Source organism: Atractosteus spatula, chromosome 15 (assembly GCF_055471065.1).
Source record: "Atractosteus spatula isolate fAtrSpa1 chromosome 15, fAtrSpa1.hap1, whole genome shotgun sequence".
Taxonomy (NCBI): Eukaryota; Metazoa; Chordata; class Actinopteri; order Semionotiformes; family Lepisosteidae; genus Atractosteus; species Atractosteus spatula.
The window spans coordinates 3,293,384-3,306,911 of NC_142720.1; the positions used below are offsets into that span (position 1 = coordinate 3,293,384).

A 13,528-nucleotide genomic window follows, 5' to 3' on the forward strand; every position below is an offset into this window, starting at 1 on the left:
AGCACCTGTTTACAGTATAGTGTCCCCGTCACTATACTGGGGCATTAGGACCCACATGGACCGCAGGGTGAGCGCCCCCTGCTGGCCCCACTAACACCTCTTCCAGCAGCAACCTTAGTTTTTCCCAGGAGGCCTCCCATCCAGGTACTGACCAGGCTCACACCTGCTGAGCTTCAGTGGCGTTCTCTCTCTTGTCTAGAAATGCACAGAAACAGTCTAGAAACAGTGAACCAATCGCCTGACTGGAGAGAGTAAAGAGCGGGGCTCACCGGCGGCAGGGTGAGCTGGCCGGTGATTTCGGGGGGCCGCATGCTGAAGGTGTCCTCCCCGAGGCTGTCCTGCTCACCGACAGCGGGGTACGGGGGTGGCGGGTAGGGGGGGTACTCCTCCACGAAGCTCTCGGGGGGCGGGGGCAGGCCAGGCTCCTGCTCCTCCTCCTCGCCAGCAGGGGGCGGCGGCGGCGGCGGAGGGAGGCCGTGAGCGTCCGGGAGCCCCTCGGGATGAGCGGGAGGCGGGTGGGAGGGGGGCGGCGGAAGGACGAAATGCTCTGTGGGCTCCTGGGCGGGCGGCGCTTTGGCAGCGGCCGGGACGTCCGGCGGGGCCGCGGGCGGAGGCGCCTCTCCTTCGGCGGGGCCCGTGTCCGCGCTCTGGGCAGCCGCGCGCTCCTGCTCGGCCCCGGACTCGGGCTGGAAGAAGGGAGCGGTGATGGAGCCGATGGTCTCCATGGCGGCCAGCGTCGTCTTCTGGTACAGCAGCTTCTGGATGTTGGGGCCGCTGGGGCCCTCGGGCTCGGTGATGGAGCTGCGCTTCTTCAGGGGCCGCGGCGCGTTGTGCAGCTTCTTGCGCAGGGCCTCCAGGTCCACGTCGCTCTGGTTGCGGTAGGGGTTGGAGATGAAAGGCAGCAGCTTGGTGGGGCTCAGCGGCCGGGGGATGCGCTCAGTCTCCTGGGGCTCGGGCGCAGGGGCTCTCCCGCTGTGATCCGTCTCCGTGTCCAGGCCACCGGGCCGGTCCTGATAGGGATTCTCCGGATGCATGGCCAGAACTGGCTGCTGCCCGGATCCGTTGCCACTGATGACAGGCTTTCCGTAAACTGCCAATAGAGAAGCACCAGGGATAAGGCGAGGAAACGGCGCAGAGGCCACATGGCAGACCGGCCCCCAGGCAGAGAAACTGCCGGACGCTCAGTCTGCTGTGCAGGGTCATGCCCGGAAAAGGCTGAGGCTACAAAGCAAATGCATGTCATGGATAACCAAAAATGCTGAATTTCTACATATTCATCCATACTTTAATAAACCTGAGCCTTTTCCCAGCTTGCCACACAACATGAGAAGGATCTCCCACTACGGCAGATTATCCAGAAAAGCCTGTGAGATCTGCTGTGGGATACAGGACAAATAAGTCTCTTTTCTGTCCGGCCTGGGGTTGGGCTGTGTAAGGGTGGGTTCTGGCTGCATCCCACAGAACGCTGGAAACAGACACTGCTTCAGCCACACAGCCCGTCAGTGGAAGGAGCTCAGAGTGGTCTCGGGAGCAGGCTTGCACGTTTCTGCTCTGCACAGGAACGCTGGCCTGACAGATGTGCCACGCATGACTGCTTCAATGGGCTTTTCTCAGATTTTACACATCTGACTGTGCAAATAAAGTCAGAGCTTTGTACTCCCCTCCAGGGGGGGTCACAGCAGTCTCCCTTCACCCCCCTTCACTGCTGGCCAGATCCAGCTCGTTCTGCGTCTGCAGGATGTTTCTCTGTAAGACATCGCTTTCAACAGGTCTAACACTGACAGTAGCTTATTTGGAAGAACATTTAAATTCTTCCAGTGCGAGATTACAAGCCCTCATGCTTCTTAAGTGCAGACTGCTCTACCCCTGAAGGCTGTAACAGCAGGCCTGTCCCTGTAAGAGGCGCCATGGACTCTAACAGCTGGCTGCCAGGGCAGATAAAGCCAGAGCAGCTGACACTCCCACTGCAGCTGCCAGCTTCCAACTTCCAATGCACCTTTTATCATCCTCTCCAGAGCTGGTGGCAGCACACCAAAACCTCATCATCAGCAGATAATTCTATAAAAAACAGGATCATCTGAGGGAGGTTTAAGATTGATTCCTGCCTTCCACCCCATTTTCTCTTAAAGGTCTGTGCTGGTTAACAAATGATTCTCCTAATGTACCGGGTGGAGCGCTGGCTCTGTGGCTCAGGATCTGTGCCTGTGGCTGGAAGGCTCCCAGTTCAAATCCCTTGGCCGGCAGAGGAATCCTACTCCCGTTGGGCCCCTGAGCAAGGCCCTAAACCCAAGCTGTTCCAGGGATACTGTACAATGGCTGACCCTGCGCTCTGACCCCAAGCTTCTCTCCCTGTCTGTGTGTCTCATGGAGAGCAAGCTGGGGTATGCAATAAGATAAATTCCTAATGCAAGAAATTGTATATGGCTAGTAAAGTGATCTATCTAAAAACTGAGAACAGGTGGGTGATGGGAGCTTGGAACATGCCGTTCCGTGAAGGTGCTAAAGCCGATATCCTGGTTTATTTCAGCAAACAGCTGGATGAGACCCTGGGATCCATCAATTGCTAACTATTAACTGAGCTTCTTCTCGTGTGGAATCTTTCTTTCGTCCTTATGGGGAGCTCCCTTAAAAGCCACTTCGACGCGAGTGCTGTTTTAGCAGAGGGCGGGCACTGTGCGACCCCAGGAGGGATGTGAACCCGCTGCCCTCGGCCTGGCGCGAGGGAGGCGTGTCCGGGACTCACCGCTGACGAAGGGGTTGGTGCGGCTCTGGGCCCGGGTCAGCGCGCTCTGCACGGCCTGCTGGAAGTTCTTGCCCAGTGTGGGCTGCTGGGTGTACATGGAGTAGATGGAGCTGGCCGCCACCGTGGGTGGCTTGCAGAAGGGCTGGGGCGCCGGGTCCCTGGCCGCCACCTCGGGGGTGAAGGGCCGCACGGTGGCCGCCGGCGGCGCCTCCTGCTTGGAGGGCAGAGGCAGGGTGTGGGCGGACTGCTGCGCCGCTGGCTGGCCCTGCCCGGCCTGCTTGGATTTGCCAGGGAAGGTCCCTGTGCTGGAGGCCGGCTTGCCGACTGCAGCCTGGCCGGGCAGGCTGACCTGCTTGGGTTTGCTCGGCACGGGCGGCGGCACCTTCGCAGGGGCCTTGGCTACGTTCTGGGGAGCCAGAGGAGAAACAGCTGTTACTCTCCACACTGTCAGCACAGATCCCCACAATCACACACAGCCCACAGTCAGCGGCCGCTGTCCAGCTCCTCGAGAAGCGGAGTCACTTTCTAGGGATCATTTAAAACTAAAACTTAAAATGGGGGAACTGCGGTCCCAATTTTTTAGACGGATTATTAACTCTCGGTAACAAAATAAATGAACTGACTTTATAGAAAGAAACGACAAATTTCGAATGAAGCACCAGATCATGAACTCTGTGAAAGTCGCCATGGTAACGAAACTCGCCTTCGAGTTCCCACGAATTTGGGATGCGAAGCGGCCCTTCCTGCTCACTAGTCTCTGTAATGACTGATGTACTGTGATGGAGAGCGAATAAGTACAGGTTGTGCAGCAGATATTTCACTGCAGAAATGTTCCAACGTGATCTGAATGCAGAGTTAACAAGTAGCATTTGTCAGCAAAACCATCTAAGAAGTCTAGAGCAATATTTCTACTGGATTAAAAGAGATGGATTCATGAGCCTGCTTGGTTACAGTGTAATAAGGCCACAATACATCACCGGAAGACTTGTTGCCTTGTTCTGAATCGCAGAATATGGTGCTGCGCACACCTGGAAATTTAATCCATTTTGTGATGTAAAATGGAGGTTACCGTTTTCCTTTTTCCTGTTATCGCTGTTCGAAATGCCCTCAGCAATGCTGATTCTTTCTAACCCTGAAATATAAAACTACCGTCGCAGTTCCCCTTCCATTACTTCTAAAACATTGTAAATTATTACCCATCAAGGCCCAAGACTCTTCTTGAGCCGATTGGCTGCCGAGAGCAGCTTGCAAATCACTAACACAGAGCCAGATCTGTGGCTGTCTGAGACACTTTTAGTCAAGAGCTTTACGGAGTTGAAGAAAGTCAGTTCAATCGATTGAAACCGAATACCCGAAGAACCGAGCACGCTTTTGCCTAAACAAGAGATCACCAGGAAGACAGCTGCACTGAAAACATTTCACCGGTTACACCGCCAGCGGTTTCGGCCGCGTGCTCAGTACCGATGCCAGAAAGCAGGAAGCGGGCGGCGAGACAGGCGCGGCCAGTACCTGGGCGTCCCTCACGAGGTCCTCGCTGCTCTGGTTCTTGCGGAGAGACGCGGCGGAGGGCGGCCCCGGTGCCGGCTCGCTGGACTCCAGCATGGAGAAGGGCCGGACCTTCTTGTCCTTTTCCCTCTTCAGCACCTCTGTGTCCTCTGCAGCCACAAGGGAAAGAGGAATCGGCAGTCAGACCGAGTCAGAAATCCCAGCTCTTCTGCAGCTCCAGGAGAGCTGGGGTTCATACAGACAGGAGGAAACACCTGTGGCCATTATACCCGCAGCTTCCTATAGTCCAGAAATGATGCCAACTATCACTCCTGAGTAACAGTACTGAATCCAAGCCTCGACGGGATCTGTTTGTTACTTATTTGAGCCTGGCCACGCACTGCAGCCGGCAGAGTAACAGGACAGGGAGCCACGGGGGGGGGCCCCCAGGGGTGCAGCGGGACAGGGGGTCACCTTGCTCCGCACTGCTGTGAGGGCCCATCCTGGGCAGCGTGGAGGACGAGCCGTGGCTGCCGCTGGACTCCGAGCTCCACTCCGACAGGGACTGGGCGGTCTTGGCTGGCCCCACACCTGCAAGTCACAAGAAAACATGATGCTACCGACCAGCTCTCCGCAGTCACCTCCTGTCTGCAGTTCCCAGCAGAATGGCTTTCCGAGTCCCAGCTCCAGACCCCCCACAGCCTCTTTGCTTCAAGCAACACGCCAGACTGGAATAACCTTGAGATCCCTGCTTTAACAACTAAAGATACATTAAACTTAGTAACAACAGTGGCCAAGTACACCCATCGCTACACATGCACGCACAACAGAAACTCCAGGTCCAGAGCCCAGGCACTGCACTGAAACATCGCTTCGTGGTAGAAAACAAAAGCTAGCTGAGCAGGACAAGCTCAGTATGTACCTTTTCTCTTAGCCCACAGCTCTTTCAGAGATTTGAGCACGAACATAGCTTCTAAAATTGCACAGGTTGGAAGAAAGGCAAACAAAAATAAAATGAAAATAAAACAACCCCTCTTTAACACTGAGGAGACAAGCTCAGAATCCACAGGAGAACCTGAAGTCAAGCAAACCACGGCTTCTCAAGAGGCCAGGATGAGGAAAGCAGGGCTATGCGCCGTGAAAACTCCTGCCTGCTCTTTCCTCTCACTGCCTTTTCGCTCACCATGCAGAAACAATTGCATCCAACATCACGGCAGGCTTGTGAAAACCTGTTACTTTTAACTCCTGCCTCTCTGTGCACATGCCTCTTAAATCAAAGACATACTGGAGGCATGTCAGAGAACCCCCATCTTTATTGATTGACCGGTGATCTTAATGAAAACAAACTGAAGTGTCATCCCTGGGAGATCTGTTTAAAGAATGATCAGAGCTGACTCATATCTGAGAAATGTCCACTCTCAGGCAGGTTCCTTCCCGTCCTCATTATAAGCGCTGCTTTTCATCACAGAACATCATGTGCTTACATGCCATATCTCCCATTTACTTTTCAAACATGCACAACAAGTCTGTAGGCATGCAAATTTCCTCTCAGGGATCATTAATATCCTCCCCAGCAGTCACGGAAGATTTCTTTGGCTGACAAGTGCAGAGGCAGGAGGGATGAAAAGGCAATGCTTTCAGCCACTGTGCACACAATACCAGGGAACAAGTCACCCCTCCGAGCTGCCCCAGGAGGAAGACTGCAGGATGAATGGGATTGGGTAAAGGACAACCCTCAGGTGCTCAAGCATGGATCCTGTCGGGCAATGCCCTGACCCCTTCTGCTGTGATCTGAACACAACTCCTTCCCCGAGCAGGGCACACAGCTGTCTGCACCTTATGTTTCTTATGTGCAGTTGTAGTAGCACACATGGCCAGTAGGTGGAGACAGTCAAGAGGGGAAGGCAAGCAGAACGCACAGCCACCCAGGCGCAAGAGAACTGCGACAGGGAACTGCAAAGCTACAGGGATCGGGGTCCTCTCCCTCCCCAGCTCTAATGCACGCAGAGGAGGACTCTGCCCAAGGTCAGGGGCGCCCTGGCCTGCTCCACCCCCGTGCAGGAACAGGGACACAATTCCGATCACATTCCTGCACCAGTCACAGTTTCCAGCTCCCAGCAGCCTATCACAACTCCCTTTCGCTCTCCTGTCTCATCTGACACTCAGGCTCCAGTTCTCCCTGTTCAGCTGCCATGTAGCTCACCGAAAGGGAGCCCAGCTCAGGTGGCTTCAATAGGACTGTGAACAGCGGGAGGAATATGGGGCAGAGCGGTGGCTCTGTGGCTCAGGATCTGCGCCTGTGCCTGGCAGGTGGCCGATTCAAATCCCGCGGCCAGCAGAGGAATCCTCCTGAGCAAGGCCCTTCACCCCAGCTGCTCCAGAGGCACCGTATAAATGGCTGACCCTGCGCTCTGACCCTGTCTGTGTCTCATGGAGAGCAAGCTGGGGTATGCGAAAAGACAAATTCCTAATGCAAGAAATTGTATATTGGCTAAAAAAGTGATCTTATCTTTTCTTAAAAATACAGCTGACCCTGCGGCTACTCACAGCACGGCTCGATCCCAAGACTCTTTTCATCTATCCGTTATGTAAATCAACAGAAGACAAAAGGGCATTCGTGACCTTAGATGAGGAAAACATTTCCTCTGCGAGAGAGAGAGAGCTGAGGGGCAACCAAGAGGTCACAGCACCACGTCTGCAATCCAGTGGACACACAGTCCTACTCGCGCCCCCCCAGGACAGACTGCAGAGGCAGGTCCCAGCCTCGCGTTTCAAGTCTCAGAGCCCAGCAGCGGCCAGTGGGGGAGCCCCCGCAGCGGGCTGGGCTGGAATTCTCGTGCAGAGTGGCGCCGTACCTGAGGGGGGCCTGCTAGCGGGCGCCCTGGCCGGGGCCTTCAGCGCGTTGTCCTGCATGGGCAGAGGGAGGGTGCCCCCAGGGTAGGCCGGCTTCAGGAGCTCGTGCCTCACAGGCCCGCGGGGCATGGTGGACGACTGGACATAGGGCTCCACAGCGGCCACCCGGCTCTGGGAGGAGGAGGTCTGCGGAGGGCCATCCGGAGGGGTCTGGACACACAGGGACAGAAGAATAAATCAACCGTGGAGAAAACAGGGCGAGAGGAAGCATGAAAAAAAACAGGTCTGGAAGCAAAGACCGGGATGCTGATGCATTTCCTTTTCTTCAACGAAAAACAGGATCAATTATTTTTCTTCACCTCTAATTTGAATCTGCCAGCAGAGAATCAATTCGGCTTCACCACCAAAGGCCTGGTATATGAGAATATGAGAACAGTGGCAAACGGGAGGAGGCCATTCAGCCCCTTTCTCGTTCGCAGGTCAGCCACAAGGGGCGCTGCTGAGCTTCAGAGCTGTCTAGGCAGCAGCACTGCGTGACAACCTCTGAAACCCTCTCCAGGCTGGCAAACAGGTAACACTGTGTGTTCGCAGGGCACTGCTGGTACAGAGAAAACTGATTTTCCTGCTAAATTCATAGCAATACTTTTAAAGTGTAGTATTCAAGACACTCCTGTATTCCTTAATAGTTTAGATTCCTTCACATAAAATTGTCAGGCATCTAATCGCAGTTTATTTGCTCTACATTTAAAATGACAAGTGATCAAAAACATGTTTGCAGACACGGCTATATAAGATATACACAGTTGAAGCCAGCAGTTCAGGAGCCTGTGTCTCAGGACTTTCAGATATGTTCTAAAAGTCTTAAAGTTTGCTGGGTGTCTGGACTCCTTTTGATATTCCTCAGCTAACAGAACTGAGATCAAATTAAATTCTGCCGTCACATGGTTTTCAGATATATTAACACTTTACGCTCGTCTTTCCCTTGACAGTAACTGACCTTAACAAATAACCAGCAGCATGTTTTAACAGAGAGAAACTCTTCTCATGTAGAACTGTTTTATAAAATAGACACGGATGTGTTAATAAACCGTCGTTCCAACGCCTGACAGTGCTGAAACCACACGGTTAACACTGAAGAGGGGACAAGAGCACAGGCTAGCGCGTTTCTCCTGAAACCCCCGCTGCTCCAGTCAGCACGAAAGCCCGATATTGAAACTGACTGGCACACAGACGAGAGCTGGAACTTTCCACACTGGATGTGCAATTTTTACCGAACAGTTGCTTCACATCTTATTGTCCCTGCAGGAACTTCGCAAATTACAGCAGAAGGAAGGCTGGGTTGCAAGCTGCTAAATCAACTTTAAATACTGACCGCCAGCCCTGTTACTGACATTGCTAAAAAGCCCGAGAGAATATATTAACAAATCAGCATGAACAAACCAGAATGAAAATTAAAAATGTTTTAAAAAGTCACACAATACAACAAAATACAAAGAAAAAACTCTGGAACAACTTTTCTTGCATCATCACCACCTTGATCTAAAACATTGAGGTCATTGGTCGTTTACCTTGTACGACGTCTCTTTTGAAGCCTTGTCTTTACCAGGAGAGCCATTCTTGAGGGAAAAAAAGGAAGAAATTCAATAAAACTGGCTTGTTTGTTTTAAAAAGGCCAGCCCGTCTGGCTGCACGAGCCCTGCCTGAGAGGGTGGCGCGAGTGCCGGTCTGCCCGCGCCCCGGCCTGCTGATTGAGATTCCAGTCAGAGCAGGCACTGCAGCACTGCGACAAGAGCCCATTGAGCTGACTGGAGCTCTCTCGGCAGCCGTCACACTGCGCCTTTCAGAACCGGGCCTCTGCGCCTTTCAGAACCGTGCCTCGACCGGAATCGGCCTCCTCTGTCAGCCTGTGTTTTCCAGAGGAAAGCTGCAGCAGGCTGCCACAGTCAGTGCCCGCGAGTCAGCCCTGCAGTCCGATTTCACTGGGGAGTGCTTTTAAAGCTCGGCTCTGTGGGCTCAGTCCCAGGGCACTCCTGGTACGATCCAAGACCTTAAATGCTCAATCAATCAATTGATCAATTGTGTCTCACAGCAGCAGAAAAGAGCTGCCCCACACAGCTGCTGGACAAACACCTCTAACAAAGCTGGAAAATATCTGTTTTCTGGGATCCTTTATTTCTCTACTCTTGTTTATTTATGGGACAACCTTGTATTATTACAACAACAATAATAATACCACATTACTGAGTTATTACTGTTCCTGTGACATACAATGTAGATGTAGAGCTTTGCTTTAAACACTATGGCTATGAAACAGTTACAGCTGCTCTTCATTATTGAGGGTCTTACACATCTGCTGCACAAACAGCACATGAGCTGCCTGGACGGTTTCATTCTCACAATGTCCAAAGCAGTTTAATGGTACAATCTGAGGATATGTGGACTTAATCCTCTCAGATTGTTGTGCCACACATAGAATACCAACAAATAAACACAAATTCTAGACAGAAATATTCAGAAACCTCTATCACCAGACATGACATTCCAGAGCTTTGCAGCAATGAAAGCGTGTGTCACACTGATCCAGAACATACAGACTCCTGTGATTCTAAAACTACTTTTAACACCTTACACTGGTGGTAAACTGCACTCGAGCAGCCTTGACTCATTGAGAACACCAGACTAACCAACAAGAGGCTGGCAGTTTACAAACTGGGGCTCAGACTCCTCAGCTTCGGATGTGTGATGCTAATTTATGAGCACTTAAAAGCCCTTAAAGAAACTTAAAAGTTTCTTCCGACTGGGGGGAAAGCTGAAGGAACTTGACATACTTAAGAGAGACCTCATCCAGATAGGAAAAGAACTTAAGACAACACTTCAGTAGAATTATGCAGACAATGATCTAAACTTACAGGGCTGAGAACGAGACAACTGCAGAGTATTCAAATAGTATTAAAAATACAGCTGAACAAGCCTAATGAAGTTACACATTAAAGAAGCTAACGTCACACAACAGTGGTCTCTGTTTCTCTCAGGGCCTGAGACATAGTAAAGAGGATCCAAATTTTCTCACACTTCCCAACCCAACACCAGGGTGGACAGTCCTAATCCCACAGAGCCACAGTGGTCACTCTTCCATCTGAGTTTCTAAAGCTTAAAACAACTGAACAATATTGATTTGATCTGAACAAGGTGATTTGTCAAGTTATGTGTAGAGATCATCTGAAATGAGACTCTTAGCACCCTCAAGGTCCACAGGTGGCCTTGATCATTTTTGTTTGTTCTGCACACAAATGTTATAATAATTAATAATAATTGCTTACACTTATATAGCGCTTTTCTGGACACTCCACTCAAAGCGCTTTACAGGTAATGGGGTCTCCCCTCCACCACCACCACCAGTGTGCAGCCCCACCTGGACGATGTGACGGCAGCCATAGTGCTCCAGAACACTCACCACACATCAGCTATCAGTGGGGAGGAGAGCAGAGTGATGAAGCCAATTCATAGATGGGGATTATTAGGAGGCCATGATTGGTAAGGGCCAATGGGAAATTTGGCCAGGATGCTGGGGTTACACCACTACTCTTTTCGAGAAACACCCTGGGATTTTTAAATGACCTCAGAGAGTCAGGACCTTGGTTTTACGTCTCATCCGAAGGACGGCGCCTGTTTATAGTATAGTGTCCCCGTTATTATACTGGGGCATTAGGACCCACATGGACCGCAGGGTGAGCACTCCCTGCTGGCCCCACTAACACCTCTTCCAGCAGCAACCTTAGTTTTTCCCAGGAGGTCTCCCATCCAGGTACTGACCAGGCTCACACCTGCTGAGCTTCAGTGGGCTGCCAGTTGTGAGTTGCTGGTGATATGGCTGGGGCACACGTATGAGTTATCAGAACTCACACGTGTCCCAAGTCTTGACAAGCTGCTGAGTCAGGGTGAGACCCGCTGGACTGTGGTTCTCCAGGGCCCATGTTGTCCCACATCGTGGAATGTTGCTCCTGCATGCACCCCCCTTCAGCGCCAGGCCGCCATGTGACCCACATGCGAGCCCTTCGGTGCCAGGCTAACAGGCGGCCCATGTGTCCCCCCCACGTCAGTGCCAGGCGGCCATACTCACGGGCAGGTTCTCTTTCTGCTGCAGCGCCACCTTCTTCTTCCACAGCCGGTCGCGCAGCTCACTGACGCGTTTGTCCATGGCCACCACCTCCGCGTTGCGCTTGTTCAGACACTCCCTCTGCTGCTGTAGCTTGGTGTTCTGCTCCTGGTTCAGCTTGTTCCTCAGCTGGCAGAAGGCAGAGGGCAGGGATGAGCCCAGTTGCCTGGGAGGGCACTGGAGCCAACAGTCCCATCCCACGTGTTTTTACTGTTCAAACAGTTGCCCCTGCCCACCACTGGATCCCCTGGCACTCAGGTTTCATCGCAGCGATCTGGGACCAGTGGCAAAGGATCATACTGATCTCAGACCATTAACATTTGTGTCAGACTGAAGTAATGAGGGCTTAGATGGAATTAAGTGTCTGAAAGTGGCAACCCAGGTTCAGACATTGATGATTTTCTTTTGGCTTAGAGGTTTGTCAGGCAGGCAAAGCTAAGAGACTAGTCTAGATGGAGCTGCAGTCCTGAAATTAGCCAAACTCTTGTCTTCACTCGCCTGTTCCTAGTGCTAATGTGTCTGCCTCTTCTGTCCAAAGTGACTGACATTTGTACTCCTTTATGCAGCTGGAGGTCTTACTGCAGTAATAAGAGTGGAGCCCCTTGTTCAGTACCACCAGAGCCCTGACCCCTCCTGCCTCACCTGCAGCTCCTTGTACAGCCGGTCCAGCTCTGCTACAGAGCTCTGGCTGTTGTGGAAAGTGTCCATCTTGCCGTTCTTCAGAATCTCCAGCTGGCGGCTCAGCTCCTCCACTCTGGACACGGCTGTCACCAGCTCCCTCTGCTTCTGCTGGAACAGGCTGTTCATCTGCTCAATCTCCTCCACTGCGGGGAGAGGCACAGGGGTCAAGACGGAAGCAGGGTGAGGGAGGCGAGGCAGGCAGAGGGAGAGGCAGGCAAGGCAGGCAGAGTCTCCACCATTTCCCCCCTGCCCGTCTTGCCAGTGTGATAACATGTAGCACTGAGCTCTTCTCTGAATTCTTAATTGCCTCACAAATGACATGTTTCAACAACTTCCTTCCAGTCCTCAGAACTAAGCTAACAATCCACCTATTCAAATTCAGGCACATTTCCCCATCTCATCACGCAGGTATAAAGACAGAAATAAGAAGACATCAGTATGCAGATGGAGGATGATGATATTCTGTCTATTTCTCTCCTACGGGTGTCTGTTAAGACTGGTATTTGCCACTGTATTGGCAAACTGCAGGACTGTCACCCCGAGACCATCTTGTGTCTTTAAGACAGAGACAGGTTCTCCTCAGGATGTTTAGACCCAGTTTTTTTATCCAAAAAGATTTAATGCATTTTTTAATCCTCAAATGAAATTTTCTAAATCAATGCTTAAGACTTCTGCCTCAGGGAGGAGAGGTGGCCAAGCTGCTAAAGAAAACAAGTCCATCTTGTTTTCAGGAGCTCCCAATTCAAACCCCAGCACTTCCTGAATCTCCACATGGTCGTCTCTTCGAACGACAGATCCCCGGAGGTGATGACATCACTTGGGGTAAATGACTCCCGAGGACAGTGACCCCAGCATATTCAAGAAGACTCAGAGGAACACCTAGCAGCTGACACTTATTCTGTGGCACATCGACTAGAGGCGTTTAGCATCTCAGTCAGCATTAATGACCTGAATGAGATAAATACATTAGACTATGTGCGCAACTGGCCCTGGGGGACAGCTGCTCGTCCTCAGACAGAATGTAAATCTGACTCCCCGCAGCCCCGAATGACCGAAGTCTGCCTCCACGGGGCCCTGATGCCCGAGAGAGAAGTGGGGTCGGGGGACCCGTGCGCCAGTCTGCTCCCCGCCCGAGCTCACCTAGCCTGCCGTTGCTGAGGCGCTTCTGCTCCACCTGGCCCTTCAGGGCCCGCACCTTCTTCAGCTTGGCCTCCTGGCTCTCGGCGTTCTCGCGCAGACGCTGCAGCTTCTCCTGCTCCGAGGCCTGCTGCTGCCTGTGGTCCTGCTGCTTCAGGTAGCGCAGCCGCTGCTCCTGCAGGGGGCGACACGCTCAGCTGTGGGGCTGCAACTCTCCCGGCGCAGGCTCTCCGGCCACATTCCCTCAGCGGCCGGCAGACACAGCCGCCAGGTCCACAAGCTCGCACTACTTTTGTATAAGTTATTAGTAAATGTTAAACATCACTGCATTACAACAGCTCTAGTTGTAATTTTAAAGAAATAAGAAATACAATAAGTTTTTCTCCGTAGGAAAACAGCTGCTTGGCCATTTCAGCACTCAGCTGTCAACTGACCGAGGAACATGACCCCTCAGGCCCTGTGAAGATCTGCAC

General features: G+C 52.3%; 1 protein-coding gene across 2 annotated transcripts in view; it reads right to left on the reverse strand.

Moving 5' to 3' along the window:
* The window catches only part of tp53bp2a (tumor protein p53 binding protein, 2a), a 35,957-nt gene that overhangs the window by 5,072 nt on the left and 17,357 nt on the right, over window positions 1-13,528 (reverse strand). The window contains exons 6-14 of one of the 2 annotated variants that reach the window (XM_088933692.1): window positions 13,059-13,230; window positions 11,880-12,061; window positions 11,202-11,366; window positions 8,650-8,697; window positions 7,084-7,291; window positions 4,703-4,819; window positions 4,253-4,398; window positions 2,744-3,149; window positions 270-1,090 (exon numbers count right to left, since the gene is read on the reverse strand). In XM_088933692.1, the coding sequence (XP_088789818.1) occupies window positions 270-1,090; window positions 2,744-3,149; window positions 4,253-4,398; window positions 4,703-4,819; window positions 7,084-7,291; window positions 8,650-8,697; window positions 11,202-11,366; window positions 11,880-12,061; window positions 13,059-13,230 (2,265 nt within the window). The remainder of the gene's footprint in view (window positions 1-269; window positions 1,091-2,743; window positions 3,150-4,252; window positions 4,399-4,702; window positions 4,820-7,083; window positions 7,292-8,649; window positions 8,698-11,201; window positions 11,367-11,879; window positions 12,062-13,058; window positions 13,231-13,528) is intronic. The other variant, XM_088933693.1, reaches the window with a different exon arrangement.